The 20,111-nt window shown below is 41.2% G+C and overlaps 1 protein-coding gene across 4 annotated transcripts in view; it reads right to left on the bottom strand.

Annotated features, from left to right (window-relative positions):
• The window catches only part of dscamb (Down syndrome cell adhesion molecule b), a 152,261-nt gene that overhangs the window by 36,574 nt on the left and 95,576 nt on the right, over positions 1–20,111 (bottom strand). For all 4 annotated transcript variants that reach the window (XM_086164083.1, XM_086164085.1, XM_086164084.1 and 1 more), the window contains exons 7-11: positions 19,217–19,513; positions 17,894–18,166; positions 14,593–14,871; positions 13,713–13,832; positions 10,026–10,205 (exon numbers count right to left, since the gene is read on the bottom strand). In XM_086164083.1, coding sequence (XP_086020209.1) covers positions 10,026–10,205; positions 13,713–13,832; positions 14,593–14,871; positions 17,894–18,166; positions 19,217–19,513 — 1,149 coding nt within the window. The remainder of the gene's footprint in view (positions 1–10,025; positions 10,206–13,712; positions 13,833–14,592; positions 14,872–17,893; positions 18,167–19,216; positions 19,514–20,111) is intronic.

The following is a 20,111-nucleotide window of genomic DNA, read 5'->3' as shown; positions in this document are numbered from 1 at the left end:
ATCCCTGATGGAGTCCCACCACCTTGAACTTCTCTGTTACCCCCACAGCATTCACAGCTAGCATACATGTCCTGCACCAGTGTAACATACTTCTCTGCCACTCCAGACTTCCTCATACAATACCAGAGCTCCTCTCTTGGCACCCTGTCATATGCTTTTTCTAGGTCTACAAAAACACAATGCAGCTCCCTCTGGCCTTCTCTGTACTTCTTTATTAGCATTCTCAAGGCAAATACTGCATCTGTAGTACTCTTCCTAGGCATGAAGCCATTCTGCTATTCATAAATGCTGACTTCTGCTCTCAGTCTAGTTTCCACCACACTTTCCCATAACTTCATTGTATGGCTCATCAACTTTATCCCTCTATAGTTGCCGCAATTCTGCACATCCCCCTTATTGTTAATAATAGGCACCATCACACTTTGTCTCCATTCTTCAGGCATCTTCTCATTCTCTAAGATCCTGTTGAATAATCGAGTCAGAAAATCTACTGCTGCCACTTCTAGACACTTCCACACCTCCATTGGTATATCATCAGGACCAACTACTTTCCATTCTTCATCCTCTTCAATGCCTTCCTCACTTCACTTTTACTAAATTGTGCTACTTTGTGGTCTACAATAGTCACCTCTTCTACCCTTGCCTCTCTTTTTTTTTCCACATTCCTCAGGTCTTCAAAGAACTCTTTCCATCCTCCCCTCACTCTTCTAGTATCTGTAAATACATTTCCCTCTCTATCCCTAATCACCTGGACCTGTTGTACATCCTTTCCATCATTATCTCTCTGTTTAGCCAACCTGTATAGATGATTCGCTCCCTCCTTACTGTCCAACTGAGCGTACAGGTCATCGTATGTCCTTTGTTTTGCCTTTGCTACCTCTACCTTTAGCTTACATTGTATCTCCCTGTACTCCTGTCTCTTCTCTTCAGTCCTTTCAGTATCCCACTTCTTCTTTTTTAACCACTTTCTCTGTATATACTCCTGCACTTCCTCATTCCACCACCAAGTCTCCTTATCAACTTTCCTTCCCGATGACACACCATGTACTCTTCTACCTGTCACCAGCTGTTGTTGTCCAATCATCTGGAAGCTTACCCTGACCACCCAGACCCTTTCTGAACTCCTCACTGAAAACCATACAACACTCCTCCCTTTTCAGCTTCCACCACTTTGTCCTCTGCTCTGCCTTTGTCCTCTTGATCTTCCTTGTCACCAGAGTCATCCTACAAACCACCACTCTATGCTGTCTGGCTACACTCCCTCCAACAACTACTTTGCAGTCACTGATTTCTTTCAGGTTACCTCGTCTATACAAGATGTAGTCTACCTGCGTGCTCCTACCTCCGCTCTTATAGGTTACCCTATGTTCCTTTTTTTTCTGGAAAGAGTGTTCACTACCGCCATTTCCATTCCTTTTGCAAAATCTACCACCATCTGTCCCTCTGCAGTCCTATCCTGTATACCAAATCTTCCCTTCACTTCTTCATCCCCTCTATTGTCTGCACCAATTATCACTCTCTTTTTTGGGGATATTCTGCATCACTTCATCTGACTCATTCCAGAACTTCTCATTCTCTTCAAATTCACATCCCACCTGTGGGACATAGCCACTAACAACATTGAGAATCACATCTTCCATTTCCAGTTTCAGACTCACAAGTCTACCTGACATTCTTTTCACCTCCAATACGTTCCTAACAAACTCCTCCTTCAAGATAACTCCTACTCCATTTCTCTTCTTGTCAGTACCATAATAGTACAACTTGAAGCCTGCTCCTAAGCTTCTCGCCTTACTACCTTTCCACTTGGTCTCCTGGAAACACTGTATACCCCATCCTTCTCTGCATCATGTCGACCAACACTCTACCTTTCCTATCATAGTCCTGATATTCAAAGTCCCTACTGTCAGTCCCAGGCTCTTTCCTTTCCTCCTCTCTCTCTGCTTCCGAACACGCCCTCCTCTTCTTCTTCTTCTTCGACCCACAGTAGCCCAATTTCCACTGGTACCCTGTAGGTCATCTGTACCAATGACGGTCATTGTATGGCGGTCATCCGGTATGATCTGGTTATAATGGTTGACTCGCACGTTTGGTTTTTGCAAAAGTTTTACGCAGGATACCCTTCCTGACACAACCCTCTGCATTTATCCAGGCTTGGGACTGGCTTAGGGAGACACTGCTCCATGTCCCCCGAGGCTGGCTTGGGGAGACATCAGCCAGTGCCGCCCTGAGGCTGCAATTGATCTGATACAATATCAATTTTTATTATTATGGATTTTTTGAATGGGTGGCGTGTCTGCTTGGGTTCCCCGTGTTCCTCCTACTGTCCAAAAACATGCAGCAGGTTAATTGAAAAAAAACTGTGAAAATTACTCCAAAATAATTGAGGGAGGGAATGGTTGTCTGCCTGTATATGTGGCCCAAAGATTGACTGGCGACCAGTCCAGGGTTTACCCCGCTTCTCGCCTGATGACAGCTGGGATAGGCTCCAGCATCCCCTGCAAGTGCAGGATAAGCGCCAGACAATGAATGGATGGATGGATGGATAAAGAAAAATTAAAAGAGCCCATTTACAGGAGGAATTAAAAATAGCATTCGGCTAAAGACATTTATATGTATTCACCCTAAATTTAAAAATATTTGTCTTTTAAATGTTAATAGGCCATAAATAAAGGTAATTAATTTTCACATTTGTATTCATTGTTGATCCATTTTCACAAAGGCACCTTTTTTTTCCACATTTTTTTTACTTTGATGCAGGCGGGGGATGCTGCATGCTTTGTGTTTGCGTGCATGTGCGTGTTTGTGTGCAACCCGCACCCCCACATGATGAAATGTGTCAGACTTGGGAACACCAACATTTAAACCTCATCTCTTATTCACTTGCAGCCCAGCCCTCTCGGAATCCACCCCCCACACAGGAAAACCGCTGATTTATTTTGCATGGCAACTATGAATTTTAAGCGAGTCCTATTAAAAGAGCCTCCCTGGTCCCTTTTTTAAATGTTATTGCTTTTTAACTGGTGGTGGTGGTGGTGGTAGGGGAGTACTATTCTCTCCATATAAATCTGCGGCCTTGGCAATGTAAGTTAAACGTTGACGAGTCGTGCCTCTTTGCTCGATAAAAGAGCTAGAGAAAGGGGCGCGGGATAACAACGACGAGCGCGGGCCCGATTGTGCGGGGGTCTTTCATGCATGAGATGCGCATAACAATATGCGCCTATCTGTTTATGCCACATGAATATGCAGGCGTGAATACAATTTGAGAGCATGAATGTCCATGACCTTGTGCATTCATGTAACTACAATGTAACATCCAAATTGTTCCACAATTTTCACCTTTCTCGGTAGTGCTTGCGATAGCCTCCTCCACCAAGTGCATATATTTTTTGATGGCCCCCCGTTGATGGGCTTGAGTGTGATGTATATTTTTTAATATCTAACAATATCCCGCTGCTCCGGTCATAAAGAATAGACGAGAAAGAAAAGCCAGGACGAGGCGAAACGAGAGGACGGGCGCAGTATCATGTGATACAGATGCCTGGCTAGGAATATACGGGAATGGAACCGGTTTTGGTACGCTAACTAATTTTACAAAGATCAGAATTGAATGGAAAATAATATAAAGCAATGAGTCCATCAATAGGAAATTAGGGAACTATTTTGGGAAAACCCTTTCCGCCCACTTTGTAATATCTTTATCCTATTACATAACATGTACAAGGTGAGATTTTAGATGGCACCCACCTCCCCATTTATGATTTACAGAAATTGAAAAGCATTGTTTTTATAATTGTCTACAATTGTTTACAATTTATGAGATAACATGTCACCTGATATACATGCTTATGACAAACAATCTGAAATACTGTCGCGTTTTAGTCTGGGAAACACCTGGTTTCTGGTAAAACGTCCGTTTCATAGGCAATAGCTGTTGTTGGCCAGAGCCACGCCACCCAAGCCTGCAATACGACTAACTGTTCCTGCCCAATTCAAGTAAAAAAAAAAAACAGAATTCCTTGCACCCCAAACCGCACCCACAAAATTTCCATTACCCCAAAATCACACAGAAAACCAGCATCGACATGAACCCCGACACTCACTACAATACAATATAATTAGCCTAGCCTACTGCAAAACAAATATCGTGTAAATAAGTGGATAAATAATAATAATAATAATAATAATAATAATAATAATAATAATAATAATAATAATAATAATAATGGGGGATGGGTGCGGGGAGACTATTGGTATTATCATTCGTAGTCATTTTAATTGGGCATAGGTTTACATTTGCTTTTCCATGATAAGAGTTAATAGTAATAAGTAGTTTTAACATAATTGGATTGAAGGTAAATTTTTACCAACTCAAGGAAGTCAACTCAAGGAACTTAGATGAAAAAACAGAAGGCATTTACAGAACCATGACCCATAATTGACCACTGGTTGAAGCCACACAAGTGACCACTGATTTTTATTATTGTTGCTCAAATTATCAAAGTGACATGAGACTGACAAAGCTGACCTAATACGTTGTGGTGTTATGCGTGCTTGAGTGTAACCTTTGACCTTTGGTCATTTTGGGAACCAGGCAAAAACCATTTCTATCCTCGTTTGTCCCTCTACAGGAATTGTCACGCTAACGCTAGAATTTTCATTGGAATATGCATATATTTCAGTGTATATGATGAGTCTCACCGAGGAATACAACTCTTCATTAAGTTTCGATCTTTCTAAAAAAAAAAAAAAACAGGGGTTTAGAATGAACTGGCATATAAAATGAAATGACACATTATTTATCATTCCTGATACTCGGTCCTGTCAGAAATATGTATATAGAACAGAGCATAGAAATGTTTATTTTCCAAACACACAAGTTGAGCTTGCGTCTCAAGTGTGCGATGAGTGTTTTGAGGTGTAAAAAGGGATGAAATCTGATCCCGATGAGGGAAGGAGTATTGGCCTCGGTAGATGGATGTTATTGGCCTGGATACAAGCAGTATATAATGCTAAATACTGAAGTATTTTCACATGAAATAATTACAAATAATAAAAAAAGCAGAGGAATCCACTGATTTTACTGGTTTGACAGAGACTTCATGCAAGCATAGTGTAACACACTGATATGCTTCATCATCTCGGACAGTTGATACCATCACGTGATCCGATAAACAAAATGTTTTTTCATTCAACTTAGTTCATAATCAAAACACAGCCTTTTTCTTTCATCTGGCGAACAGGAAGTGTCAGATATTTACGACATCATTAGTGAGACATCAAACACCAAAGACCCGACAGAGATGTCGTTCGTATCGCAGAATCTCTACTCAACAATGTTGTATTTCAAATTGGACAAAAGGAAGAAATTATTTGTATAAAAGGGTTGACTTGAGATTGTTCTCAAGCAACAGTTCCAGTTAGGATGATGACAGTTCTTCTACATCCTCTTTGCAGCTCGAACCAATACCCATAATTCATCAATATCTTGAAATTAAAGAGTTCAGTTCCATTAAAAGAAAAAAAATCTTTACTGGATGAGAATGAAGTGAAACGGTATGATTTACGGCTATGGAGTTGTTTTACAGGATTCCTATTTACAGTGGAGTAAAAATCCCTTGGGAGATTTGAAGGCTTAAATGTGAATATCAATTTTTTGTTCAAAATCTGTTGCAATATTTACAATAATGGATATACATGGATAACTATGGATATGTGAAAATGGGTATTTATGATAGTTAATCTTCCCTTTTGCAGTGCAAAACAATGACAAAGTTTCCCAGTATATGTACATCTCACACAGGCAACTGAGAGGCCCTACAGGAGCAGGACTGAAATATAGCTGCTGTGTTTGTTCAGTGGGTGTACGAGAGTGGAATAAAAGGGTCGGTAACAGTCATAGGTCGAGTTTCTGCATAGCAACCGGGTTCCGCTGTCATGAAACTGACCGATGAAAGAGCACGTTCCTCACCGAGCAGCTCCTCACAGGGGCAGCTTCGGCTCTCCGTGCCGCTCGGCCTGTTTACCATGACATGCAGGTACCCATGACACGCTGGTAGACGAATGCAAAAAACAATGGAATTTCCACAATGTTTTCATTATTTTGCCAACGAAAGGCCGGGTGGTTGAGTTTGATTACATTTCTGAGCGTATTGACCTTCAGCCCACTCGTTCGAGGAAATAGTTCACAAATCACCTGTCGATTTGGAAGAAAGCCGGCAGGAAAGCAGGCAGCCTTCTCGCAGAGAACTGAACCATGATGTTCAAATATAAAACAATTCTACGAGCCAAAAATGCCTTGAATGTACCTCACGTCGGTCGATAAAAGTCGAACTGGAAGGACAATTTAGATTCACTGAATCCTTCATCCATGTTTTCTGACAGAGTTTACACAGGATTCCTCGAAAATGTCCATCTTTAAACCTGCGCATCCAGCCTTCTGACCTGAGATAGTGACACTCATCCCATTCTTAAATGCGTTTATTCATTATCTAAAAGCATTTCCCTGCTGTCCCAGGCAGGGTTCATTCTAGAGCCAGTCGATCACATATACAGACATGAAGTCATTCACCCTCTCATTCACATGTTATAAATAGAGATATGCAACCATTCATTCATTCATCTGGGCAGATTTAGAGTCACCAAATGACCTACTGCACTTTTTTGGAAAGTGGGATGGAACTTGAGAACCCGCAGACACTTGGAGAACATACATTCTTGTTGAGGCAGAAGGACTACGCACAGCAAACACTGTTAAACACAAACAAATAAATGAGGCAGAGCAAAGAAGTAGCACTACACCTTCTCTTCTGGAAGTTTGCTGAGTGAGGTGAAAATGTTACAGGAGGATGATTTGCACTCTGGTGTGAAGGTGGTGGAGGGAAGGTGTGCATACACAGCTGCGTAGATATAGTTTTTTAAAATAATGTTCATGCTTAAGGGAACAAAGCTCAGAGAGCAGCATCTCCTGCGGACATGTCTGATATAATTGTGGGTCAGATCAAGCTGTGTATTTGGCCCATTGTACACTAAAATTAAACTAAATGAGTGGTAATGAGGTTTCTTGTTATTGTACAATAATACTGACTAGTCACCATGAGCAGCTTGGCACAGTAGGAGCTGCCAGCAGGTGCTTGAACTGTATCAGCAACTGATTTTTTGTGCTTACCGACAGCACAGGAACTATGGATAATGGGCCTTAACTCCTAATAAAAACCAATTATTTACCAAAGCGGAAGTATTTGGTGATTGGATGAAACTCATAAGCCATGCCCATTACCCAATGCTGTATGTGGAGTTATCTAATGGCAGGATTTTTCACATGGTGAAGCAGTGCAGGGAGAATAATGGTTATTATTCCCGCCATGCATGCAGTTGCTGTGGCAACTTCTTTGCTGAAGTTTGTTTTTTATTGTGTCGCTTTAGGTACGCGCAGCTAAAAGGTTCCCCCGGAGGAGGGTAGTTCCTTGAGCCAAATTCAAGCTGGATTGGTTTTAGACCAATTCTGCCCGAAAGCGGCTTCTGACGTCACTCATCATTAGCAAAGGGCAGCGCAGTTTTAACGCGAAAGTCTCGAGTGTTTAAAACTTCATGTAACTTTTGTCACCTTCACAGGAGTTGGAAGTGTAATTTATTCCCTTCAAATCATAAACACTAAGCTTGTATGTATCTTTGAAGCCTTCATCCAACTGAACTACACATCCATTTTTTTATTGGCTGATACAAAAGAATTTCAAGGAGAAGGTTTCCCATCAGCGAGGTGCCTCAGCCATGAGTCTGAAAATGGTAAGAAAGCGATGATATCCCCCACTTGCTCGTAAGCCCTGTGGATATGAGGAAATACTTAATGCACCACAGGGAGGCTACATTCTAATGTATAATAGAAACAGGAAACCAGCCCTGCTCTTCAAACCAGCCCTTCCACACTACAAATTGCAAGTGAATGCAACACCAACCACTGACATTGTCCTAGCAGGTTTTTCAAGAAATGTTTGACATCTGATGGAAAAAGGATGAATGTTGGACAAATGTGATGTCCGTTTGACAGGGGACTGGAGTTAGGGTCAAAAAGGACCATTGGCTTGCAACCGAAAAAAGTATTTATCGAGAGACGAGGCGACCCTCAACACAACCTCTCAGCCACTTTTTCCTGGAGTCACGTGACCTTCTGTCTCATATTATGACAGAATTGGTCAATGATGCTAAAGAGCCAAGAATACACCAATCAGGGTGGATCCAGGAGTAACCCTGACTTTACAATCCAGTTGGATCTCTACGCTCTCAGGCAGCAGGGCTACTTGTGCTCCCTGGTGTCTCTAAAAACCAACGCAGGGGCCTGAACGTTCAGTTACCAAGTTCTTCTTCTGTGGAACCATCTTCCGAACTCCTTCCAAGGGGCGAACACCCTCTCTCTGTTTCAGAATAGGCTTAAAACCTTTCTTTTTGAGAAAGCTTTTAGTTAGCGCTAAGCTAGCTAGCTGTCAGCTTGCTCTGCTGATGCACTTCTGCTATTCCACCCACTCTTCCTATTCCATCTGCACTTATGTCCCTTCATCATTGCTTGAAAGTAACATCATATATTCTCCCAAGTCCCCAGGCTCTTTCATTTTGGTTCCCAGGGGGTGCGGCTTGATCTACTGCAGCAGTCCTGCCAGCCAGCCACCATTTTTGAATATTCAAGCTATTATTGTATCATGTCAGCTACTACCCTAAAACCAATAACACTAAAGTTAAAATTAGGACGATGTCTTTCGTGCCTGTCCCTCTGAACTCTCCTTGCTTTCCATGTCTCCTTTGCTCTCTCTCTTTCTACCCCAACCAGTTGAGACAGAAAGCCGCCCAATTCAACTCTGATCTGTCCAAGGTTGCTGCACCAGTAATAGGCAGTAGTTTCCTCGCCACTGTCGCCAAGCGCTTGTTCACAGGGGAATGTTGGGTTTCTGTAAATCATTTTAAAGATGTTGGTACCGACCTGCTCTACATGGAGACTGTCAATGGACAACTGTGTTGTGGTCAATGTTCCCTCTAAACTGCGCAACTGGGCTATTGCGCACACTCTCAGCGCACTAGAAAACCTATCCAACACAGTGAGCGCACTGCAAATAAATGAGATATGTGGATTTTTTTTGTATAATTTTGCTGTGTAACTCGTTGAGTGACAGGTGTCCTGCCAATCATACGATACGATGATATTGCGCTACGCAGCCAATCATGGCATTGACAGTACTTGCGCATGTGCTCTGCCCAACAATAATAACAGTGTGACGGCGTTAAGTGATGTTAATGCTAACCTCTTATCATGGCGAAACAAGCAGTGAATGTGATACGTCCACTCACCAAACCAAAGTAAAAAAAGAAATGCGGTTCTTTTAAGTTGGAATGGCTGTCGGAGTATGTGCAAATAGATGAACAAGCGGTGAAAGTGGGTGAGATTTTTTCTTTTTTGAGTGAAAAAGGTCTGCTCTGCAAAACATGCAGCAAAGCTAAAGTAGTAAGCGAGTTTTCTGATGCAAAAATATGGACTTAATGGAAGCTATTATCCTAAGTGTGATACTGATTTGTGGCCACAGCATGCACAACTAATGTTGCTTGCAGTGGTCCTCAGTGTGCTCAGAGAGGTTGTCTGTATGCACAGACATATGTAAAATTAGAGGGACCATTGGTTGTTGTTTCACACCATATAAATCGAAATCTGACTTGACTTGACATGTTTCTTTAGGGTGTACCACTATCTTGGGGCTTTAACAACAAACCTGAGATGACCCACAGTCAGCTGGGTGCTGAGGAAGTCTCCTGGACAAGAGATGGAACATCACCAGGAAAATTAATTGAGCGCAGCCAGATCCATCAACGAATACCATGACCTGCATGACTGAGTCTCTTCACAGATGCACAAACTTACACTTGTGCCTATAAATTTTATGTGGGAAATCATACCGCAGGGACCCACTCACCCAACCCCAAGACATTAAACTGCACATTGATTGTTGCGCATCAGCTCTTATTGATTAGATAAAGGCTCTTACTTTTGACAGTGAGGTACATGGACTTGCTGACATCAGCTCCCACGTCGTTGCTGACCTTACACAGGTAAAAACCACTGTCATCCTCCAGCACGTGTTTAATCAGCAGAGATCCGTTGCTCAGCAGCTGGATACGAGAACCGCTGTTCATGAGGATGGGCTGGAACTGGGGGACCCCGGCTCCTGCAGCGTGAGGGAAAACAGAAGCCAGACAGAGAACAATTATGTCAATATATTTATTCATTCATGGTCGATACTTACAATCCTGAAAGAGAGGAGCGGGGACACTCAGGATTGGTGAGTCATAGAGGTATACAACCATTCACTCTCTCTTGTCAAAATCTTCTTGTCGTGGCAACTGGACTTGATTTACTTCACTTAAAGACATTTTGCCCCATTTATCCAAGAGGCTTCTTCAGTTCTGAACTGAAGAAAAGAAAATCAAGTCCCGTTGTCACGACAAGAAGATTTTGACAATAATTTACCGTGACCTGACTCTTTCATTCATATGTCATATGAAGATCATACACTCACCCATTTGCACGTAATAAAGGAACATACCACAATTCAATCATTCATTCATTTACATCCAATAAAGAGACATACAGCCCTCACTCTCATTCACACATCATATTGAGACAGAAAACCATTCATTAAATTATTCATTCATAACTCTTTCATTCATTCACATGTCATATAAGAGACATACAACTATTCACACATCTGGGCAAATTCAGTGTTTTTAAGTAATCTGCTGCAAGTTTTTGGGCCGTGGGGGGAAACCAGAGAACCTGAAGAAACCCATGCAAATCATGGGGAAAACATGCAAACTCAACACAAAAAGACCCCCTGTCAGAATCAAACCAGAGACCTTCTTGCCTTGAGCCATAAACACCAACTGCTACACCTATACCACACAATACAATATGCTGTAAATCAATATTTACAAATGATTAACTCTCAAAATTTCATTTGGTTATTATTTTCCAAAAGAAGGCATTTGTAGCTTTAATTAATGCATGAGACACCTCATAGCGAATGAAGGGATTTGATGTTTCTGGCTCTTTATCTGCATTTTTACCCAAAAATTTGATGTTATCATTTGCACAGCATTCTTTTTCCTTTGTGTCAAAGGCAGATCTTTGGCTTAAACACAACATAGTCCATCCTATCACCCAGGGGAGCTTTTACACCCACATTGCTCCGTGTATCGATTTGTGAAATTACTTTGGAGAAAACGTAGGTTTATGGATTCAGGTAGTCTTATGTTTAAGTCTAAAGCCATCCAGACAGTAAAAGCTGATAAACGTAGACGTGAAAGGACCCCTGGATTGAATACCGAACTCACTTTTTTTATTTCAACCTGTATACATGCATTCCTACAGCATAACAACACTGTTGTAAGCTGATGTCCAGCCTGTGTGTGTGTGTGTGTGTGTGTGTGTGTGTGTGTGTGCACGCTTTCATTCTGGCGCACATCTGTGTTTACAGATTTGATGACAAAGCCCGACAGATTTAGGGAGGATTGTAAACATGTTTCTTAACACCAGGCCTAAATCCATAAACCGGCAAACAGCTGCCGAGCAGGCCGAACTGCGGGCGTGATGCAATCAGAACAGACATAATGCTCGTGTTCGACATGATAGCAGATTGGTGCAAAGGAACAACAAGCGGAAGGAAAGAAGCCTTGTGCCACTGTTGGCCTTTAGCAGAGATTCAAATATGTTTACTTCAGTTACACAAGATTTCCTCTGACTTAATGCTCCTCTGACTTAATGCTCCTCTGCAAGCGGTCAACTCTCCGGATTTATCTTTATTTTATTTTTTTTCTGTTGAGACGGAGGATCTGGACGTAACATTCACAACAGCTGCGGAGCTGACGTTGGGAGTGTAAACTGATGTAATCTCAGTTTAGCGCGGATGAATTTTAAAATGGATTTGTCTACATTGAGAGCTAGCACGGTCTGGGAGCACAAAATTTTTATAAATAACGGGAATTGGGAGCAATGCAGAGTGACCTTCATCATTGCTAGTTTGTAATTGAGATTTTTTTCAATCATTCATCCTTTCATTCATTTATTCATTCATTAACTATGACGCTTATCCTGTACTCGGGGTCGTGGGAGGGGGAAAGGGAAGCTTGGGGCCTGTCCCTGCTGTTCTGTGAGGGGTCAATTGCAGGGCCACATTGAGACATATTCACCCTCTCACTCACATGCAAGACGGTGACAAGGATTCATCCTTTCATTCACGTCACATAGAGACATGCAACCACACACTTTGAACATCCACACATCATATGGAGGCATGATACCATTCAGTTGACCTTGAGTCTGCCCCCGCTGACCCCGAACCCCCCGGTGGAGATTGAGGTTTTATTTGGGGACTCAAGCGTGAATGCAATTCGTCCCTCGAACCCCAAACCATAATGAAATGAGTAAACCCCCCCCCTCCCCTAATGAATAAAGGATTTTTTTTTTTTTAAATGCATCTTATTATCTCATGAGTCGCATTAAAAGTGAAGGGCTGTCGGAGACGATGAATTAAAAGAACGACGCCTTCAGCGATGCTCCGGTCCCTCCGACGATGAAAGCGCTGTGTTCTCTTTTGCTCATACAGTATTAAACATGCGCGTGAACCGAGCAAGACTTTTGCATTAGCTCGTGTTAAAGTTATCGTGTAGAGATTAGGTCGTTTAGCGAGCTGTAGGTTTTTTCGCCTTTTAATTAAAATGCAGTCAAGTGGCCACGACTGGGAAAAGGGTCAAGTGGTGACTTTGTTCCTGATCTCCTGGCTTTGAGTGGGAAGCACGGGGGACGTGTTCTTCCTTGAATTATGGATTCTGCATATCCAAATAGAGGTGGTTGTTATGCTAATAGCAGTTGACCTTGAATTACGGCTCCATATCTCCCGAAGACGCTCGTTATTATCCACCGCTCGGGTTTGCGGTAAAAGTAAGCCAAAAAAGGCCGCTCCCTGGACAAATTGCTCGGCGCATTAGAGCAAATTAAGATGATAGCCTATCGAGCTAATTTCCTGTGATACTTACATGCATGCCAATTTTTTTTATTGCTCCTGATCCTCTTTTGAATGAGAATTTTGGAGGAAAAGTGATAAAAAGCATCAAAATATGTCAAAGGCTCCCAAAGGCCCGGAATTTCAACATTTTTCCGCTAATGTCCCCCTGACCATGTGTGCGCGCTCAGATGCTGCTCAGCCTGATGCCCGGGCTGGACTGGTCAGATGGTGCTAATCAGGCACAAGAACTCATTGAATACACACACACACACACACATGCACACACACACACAAATCCTATCAAAGGGGGGGAAAAAACAGATCTTTCATTCTTTTGATCATAGGACTTAGCCCGTAGCGCGCACACACACGCTTCACTCCTCATCGGTTGTTGTTGGTTGCCGTTGGTGAAGCTTTCATCCCTGGTTATATGGATGATGGAGCAAACACCTGTGATCCCTCTTCATCTGCCCGGCTCAAGTGGTTGAACTCACCTGCTGCCTCCCTGTTTGTATTTCTACTGCCGCGACTGTTTTGCTTTCTCCCGTCAAGTTTTTTTGCATCCCACCCCCCCGCCCCCTAATCTAAAAAAAAAACACGTATCATTTCAGTGAATCTAATAGTGTGTAACTATCTTTTTTTTTTTTTTTTTTTAACTTTTGACAGATGTACCTTTGGAGTGCTCCCATACAATGGTGGGTGGCGGGTATCCTTCCGCCGAGCAGTTGAGAGTCACCGTTTTCCCGTAAATCCCATCTTGGTCCTCGGGTTGAACCACAAACTGAGGAGGAACTGCACAAAAGACAAACATGATATAAATTATAATTTTCACCAAAAATAGAAATAATGTGCACATGGGATTTCTCCTGAAACTTGATGTTTCAGTGGCATATACAGTAGAAACAATCATACAAATACTATTGCCTTTTATTCAAACAATTATTTTTATTTTATAAACTATTCTTGAACATGTGGAAGAATGTATACACCTTGTTATTATGGCATTTTGAATTAAAAGCAGTTGTATAATCAGAGCCTTTTGATAGAAGAATTCGAACCACAGCATAAACACGTGACTATATGTAAAATAGCTCAGTGCTCGAAAGCGTTCTATCGACTACAAATATTATATATCATGAGAAAATCAGCCTGCATCATAATTAAAAGCTATTCTATTGAGTATATACCATTTATATTTTTGGAGGTTGTACAAATGTGCAAGATTTCTCAAAATATGTTAAACCTGGTTGAAAGGGTAATTTAACCTATTAGGCCAGGAAGTGTATAATGTAAGTCAATAGGTAAGCAATCATAGTTGTATTGTATAAGCAGTTATAATTTATGCACAGGTTGATATAATTAACTATGCATATGTCAAATATATACAATACAGTTCTTTATTTGACTTTTTATAAAAAATGTTTTTTTTTTTAGTATTATTTCAACAAGTGGTTCCTATTTACCCTGTTTACCCTATTTGGTAAATGAATTAATTAGTGTAGGTTTTTCGTTACGGATTTTCTGAGGTATGAGTTCCTGTGCTATGTCTCACCTCGAACTATAAGCTCACTCTGGTGCTCCACGGCAGCCGCCTCATTCCGGGCAATGCAGGTATAGTTGCCGTTGTGGTCTGGCGTCAGGTTGGAGATCCTGAGGGAGCTGGTGAAGTCGATGTTATCCACGGTCACACCCAGGCTGGCGGGTATCGGCCGTCCATCTTTCTGCCAGGTGATGTCCAGTGGCCTGTCCCCGGACATGACTACGCACGGAATGAAGACGCGCTGACCGATGGTGAATCGCTGGAACTCAAAGGGCTGAATATACGGTGGAACTACAGATAAAAAACAGATGAGAAGAGAAATCAGATCAAATGTAACCCTGCGTCCTTTTTAACTTTTGTTTTTTAGTGTTTATACAGACGTCATGAACACAATCTAAAAGACTGGTATCAATCAAAAATGGCAACAACTGAAGGCTGTTTGTTTTGCTACTGAAGGATCACATAGAAAAAGAACTCTGTGATGTGTCTGAGAAGGTTCTTCCAGGTCATAGTTTATCTTTGTTAACTCTTGTCGAGGAAAGAGGCTCCTTTAGTTCTACCAGATCACGAGGGAGCTCTTGGCATAAAAGTGCTGGAGTTGGGTTTGGGGTCCAAATTGAGAAGGCTTGCCATGCTAGTTAGTGAATTGTTTTGCACAAACTAGCTTGAATGGGATGGCTGTGTTAATGTTTGTGTTCCTTGGGGAAAACCTCCACATTGGAGAGGCGAAACAACCGCCGCACAAACAAATGGTCCAACACAGTGGAACCACAGTCTCAAGTCGGGATTCAGTGGTCCACCTATACCTTAAGGACCAAGCGCACTGGAGACAGCAATGTTCACCATAACCCGAACCGGGCCCTGGCAGCCTCATTCCCAAGCCTCAGCCCAAGCGATCCAACGGGTTTCTTTCGTTTTTGCTGTCGATCAGCTGTTCAGATTGGTGATGCAAGTGACGCACACATATGCCGATATTACCATTGCAACCTTATTCAAGCTAGTTTCTCCAAAATCCTTGATTAACATAAAGGGCCGTCTCAGCAAGGACAAAGGGCCAACGGCACACCCCAGTAGTCACAGGTAGGTTATGTATCTAAACTTCTCATAATCTAGTAGAACCGAAGAAGCCTCTCAAATCAGAGGTCAAACAACTTAAAAGAGAAAGTCAAGGTGCCATGAGACAATGATGACAACAAAAAAAAAAAAACAGCATCGTTAAATAATATTTATTTCAATTGTTTGACTATATTGACTTATCAGACAATTATCGTAACGCCCATGTTACCTTTTATATTGGTTTGTAACTATTTTTTAAATATTTCTTAGCATACGGTGCGATGGTTGGTGCTTCTGCCTCACAACAAGAACATCCCTGGTTCAATTCTGTTTGGATTTTTCACAAGTGCAGAATAAACGGTATAGGCAATGAATAAATGAATGAATGAAAGTGTTGCATAGCATCCAGAATTTTGTAACCACCGGCCTTTGTTTATTTTTTTTTTTCAAATGCACAGCAGTCTCATTGAGATAGCTTCTAACATCCTATTCACAGCCACAAATGTACGCAGCAATAATTTCATTTGTGATAGTTATTAAAGCAATAGTTTATTTCCAGAAATACAAGCGTGAAATGTCTATTTCACTGCATTATATGATCAGATTTGTACAATACGTAGCATTCAATTTGGCCTGGCACTGAATCTCGAGGAAATCTCCATCCATCATGCGTGTCATCTGTTGCCTAACGTCCGGCAAGATCAAATAACACTGAAATAAGCAGCACTATAAGAGCTTATTTAATTCTCAACAAAGTGGAGATAATGGACTCTGGGGGGATCCCCGAAGACGCTTCCTCATTTTAAGTGTGAGTAGAGTAAATTAACAAATGCACTCATTGGCTATAGCAGCGCCGGGCAAGTGCTGCTTTCGCTCTCCCTCCTCCTCCCCACTCGCTCTTTCTGCTCCCGGTTCCTCATAACAAAACACGGCGCGGTGAAGGCCTCCTCACATATTGTTTCGAGGGAGGGAAATGGAGCATAAAGGGGAAACCCTTCTCGGTAATTCCAATTACAGGTTGTAACATCTCAGCGGAGATCACTCTCAGGGCTCGGTAAAATCTGCAGTGATAACTGATTCATTAGGTGCCTTAATGGACTGAGGAAGATCAGGGAGATTCATTTATATGTTCTGAAGTGTGAATAAAATTCATTTGTATATATTTATGTCTGTGTGTGTATGTGTGTGTGTGTGTGTGTGTGTGTGTGTGTGTGTGTGTGTGTGTGTGTGTGTGTGTGTATGTATCTTTGTCTGTGTATGTGTGTGTGTGAGAGAGAGGGGGGAACGTGTGTGTGTTTGTTATATTTCTTCCAGTGCCCTTTCACAATTTGCATGCAGTTCTGCCTCTCATATTCAGATTCAGTTCATTACTCCCATGTCACTCATATCATTATTATAATTATTATTATAATAATTATTATTACTATTATTATTAGTAGTAGTAGTATTGGTTGTTTTTTTATGATAATTATTATTACTGGAGATTTCACAAGATTTACTCATTTTTAGCTCATAGTGTCTAGCTATGATTGACATACTATTAATGAACTGAATCAAAATGTGATATTATGATAAATATTATCACTATTATTGTCCTTGTATTTATTGATTATATCATTATTATCGCAATGATAACAATTATATAAATAATATTGATAGTTACAATTACCATGACAACAATATTGATAATAAAAAATATTATTACAATCCTTATTTTTACTGATGTCGGGACCTCACCTTTTAGCTCCTGAGCTCAGTGTACTAAAATATTCATTCAAGACAGAGGCCTTAAATACTGAAAAATAATAATGAAATCAAATGACGCAACATCTCTGTCCGTCCTCCTCATCATTTCAACAGATAATATCCATTTTGAAAAAAACATTCATTGTATTTATGCTATTTTTTTCACCATATTTTTAATAAACCCCCTCCAATTACACTCTATCTCTCTAACTTTTTGAAACATTTTGTTCTATTTCATTCTATTTAGCACTTAATTATATAACATCTACAACTTGATTCCATCGTAAGATGATCTATATCAGTATCTACAGCTATATATCTAACCAGATAGATGTAGATGCATAGCCCAACTTGTGCTGAATCATATATTGTTATTATATGGGCCATTATCACTGATGGTAATGTAAATTTGCATATACTCTTGACCACTTCCCTGGTGTGCACTCATTGGCTCATTCCAGAGGAGGATTCGGTATAAATGAAGGGATGGATGAAAAAAAATGACACTGACCTCTGACACGGAGGTGGACACTCTGCGAGTCCATCTTGTTTGGCTGGACCATCACCATACAGTTATATTCGCCGGCGTCCACCTGCTGCACATTGGTGAGCTTCAGTGTGCCGTTGTTCTCAAAGGCCCGCTGGCGATGGTTGAACGGGAGAAGCGCAGAGTTTTTGTACCACTTGATGGAATAATATGGGTATCCAATCACGCGGCAGTGAATGAAGGCATCCCGCCCGACAATGGCCGTGATGTTTTTCATCGGACGAATGCTGGCATGGCCTAAACATGACAGAGAATTAGAAAGGACCCTTTATAAACACATACATTCACATGAACTGTAAATGTGATGTTTAAGGTTATGAAAAAATAAAAATAAAAACAATCACTATTCAACTTGGCATGGATTTCAATGTTGAATTTGCTGAAGAGTCGCAGCAATTGAACAGATTCAGTTCTTCATATCTGAAACAGGCGTTTGGATGTGACTTTACCGCCAGTATTTCTGCTGTAGCTCTGCTCTCGCTGCACCCACTCACCCACATATATTATTACGTACTATTTGTCAGAAAATGGAAAAAAAAAGAGTAATCGCTTTAACATCTGATCATGTAGATTTGAATTGGATGCTTAAATAAAGATACGTAGACATATGAACACACAGGCACACACACACAGACACACACACACACATATACACACACGCACACACACACATATACACACACGCACACACACACACACACACACGAAACAGACAATATTATTCATGCAGGCAGAAGAAATGTATTTTTCTTCCGGCTATTTACAAACCCTCTCATTTTGGAAACCAATATCTAGATATGCTTATGTGCAGCAAACCGGGAAAATTCATTTCACCTAAAAGTACAGGCCCGTAGGAAAAGCACAGTAATAATTTGGAGCGGGAAAAGGATGCTAGGGTAATGAATATAATACAGTGAGTGTGCATGTGCGATGAGGATAATTATAATAACAATAAATGAATAATAATTATAAGAATAATGATGATAACAGCAATAATAATAATAATAATAATAATAATAATAATAATAATAATAATAATAATAATAATAATAATAATAATAATAATATAAGCTAGATTACTTTCAAAGCAAGGCCAAGTTTAATATTAGACACTGAAGCAAAAATAGCCAATTTAAATTGAAAAATTAACAAAAATAAATGTATGTGAGTCAGACAGCACTCATGCACAGCAACAGCCACCCTCCTAGCTGGACAGAAAGACAGGCATACCGAGAGACAGACAGGTATGTATATTGTTGTTCTTGGAGGAGCTGATTTGACAAGCACCTCTTACGTTTATTCGAGCCTGGTGGTACACGCCCCCCGCCGAGTTGCTGCACGTGCACCGGTACAGTCCGCCATCCTGCACCTGGGTGTGCGTGACGTTCAGCTGGCTGACCACATGGCCCTCGTGGGTCTCGTAGTGTCCCAGGTGGTGGTGGCTATCTTTGTTGACGGGATCATCATCCAGCGACCACGTGCACCGGGGTGGCGGGGTACCCTTGACATTGCAGACCAGGAAGACGGGCTCGTTCAGGTTCACCACCTTCTCGCTGAAGGAGGACAGGATCTTTGGCGTACCATCTGTGAAGGAGGACAAGGTTAGACGGGGCAAGGGTGCGGAAATGTGCGCAATCAAGAGTTATGCTAATGATTCTGAAAAGATGACCGGAAGCAAACTGTGGCACATTTCCAAACACATCGCCATCATAAAAATGCCTGGTTACGGTCACCGCTGAGAGTTTTGTACTCCAAATGACACACATTCCAAAGCCTGTTCTGTAATTATAGATATAATCCAGTTATAGATAAAGCAGGTGACGTGCCAGATGTAATGTGGACGTGTGGGAGTAGATTCTGAATTTTTAATTGTTCCTTTAGATGGAGAGATATTCCTTCTAAACCTGTTTCTCAATGTATGTTTTGTATAATTCTGCTTAACAAACATTTAATGCTATATGGAGGTCAGATAAACTGAAAATGAATACATGGGTTTATGAACTGCTTATAAACAGCAATATTTAGCAATCAGAGCCAGCCGGTCCATTAAGCAATAAAGACAAATTCTAAGGGCACTTTGGCTTCCAGGGGGGGCTATAAATTTAGGGAAAAAAATTCACTTATAATATAATTATATTAAAACTTGTGATTAGTATTTACTCTGAAAATTGAAAAGCTCAAA

The sequence above is a fragment of the Fistularia commersonii genome, chromosome 18, assembly GCF_037954325.1.
Source record: "Fistularia commersonii isolate RoL2024-O1a breed Wild chromosome 18, RoL_Fcom_v1.0, whole genome shotgun sequence".
Taxonomy (NCBI): Eukaryota; Metazoa; Chordata; class Actinopteri; order Syngnathiformes; family Fistulariidae; genus Fistularia; species Fistularia commersonii.
This window is presented reverse-complemented; position numbering and strand designations above follow the sequence as displayed.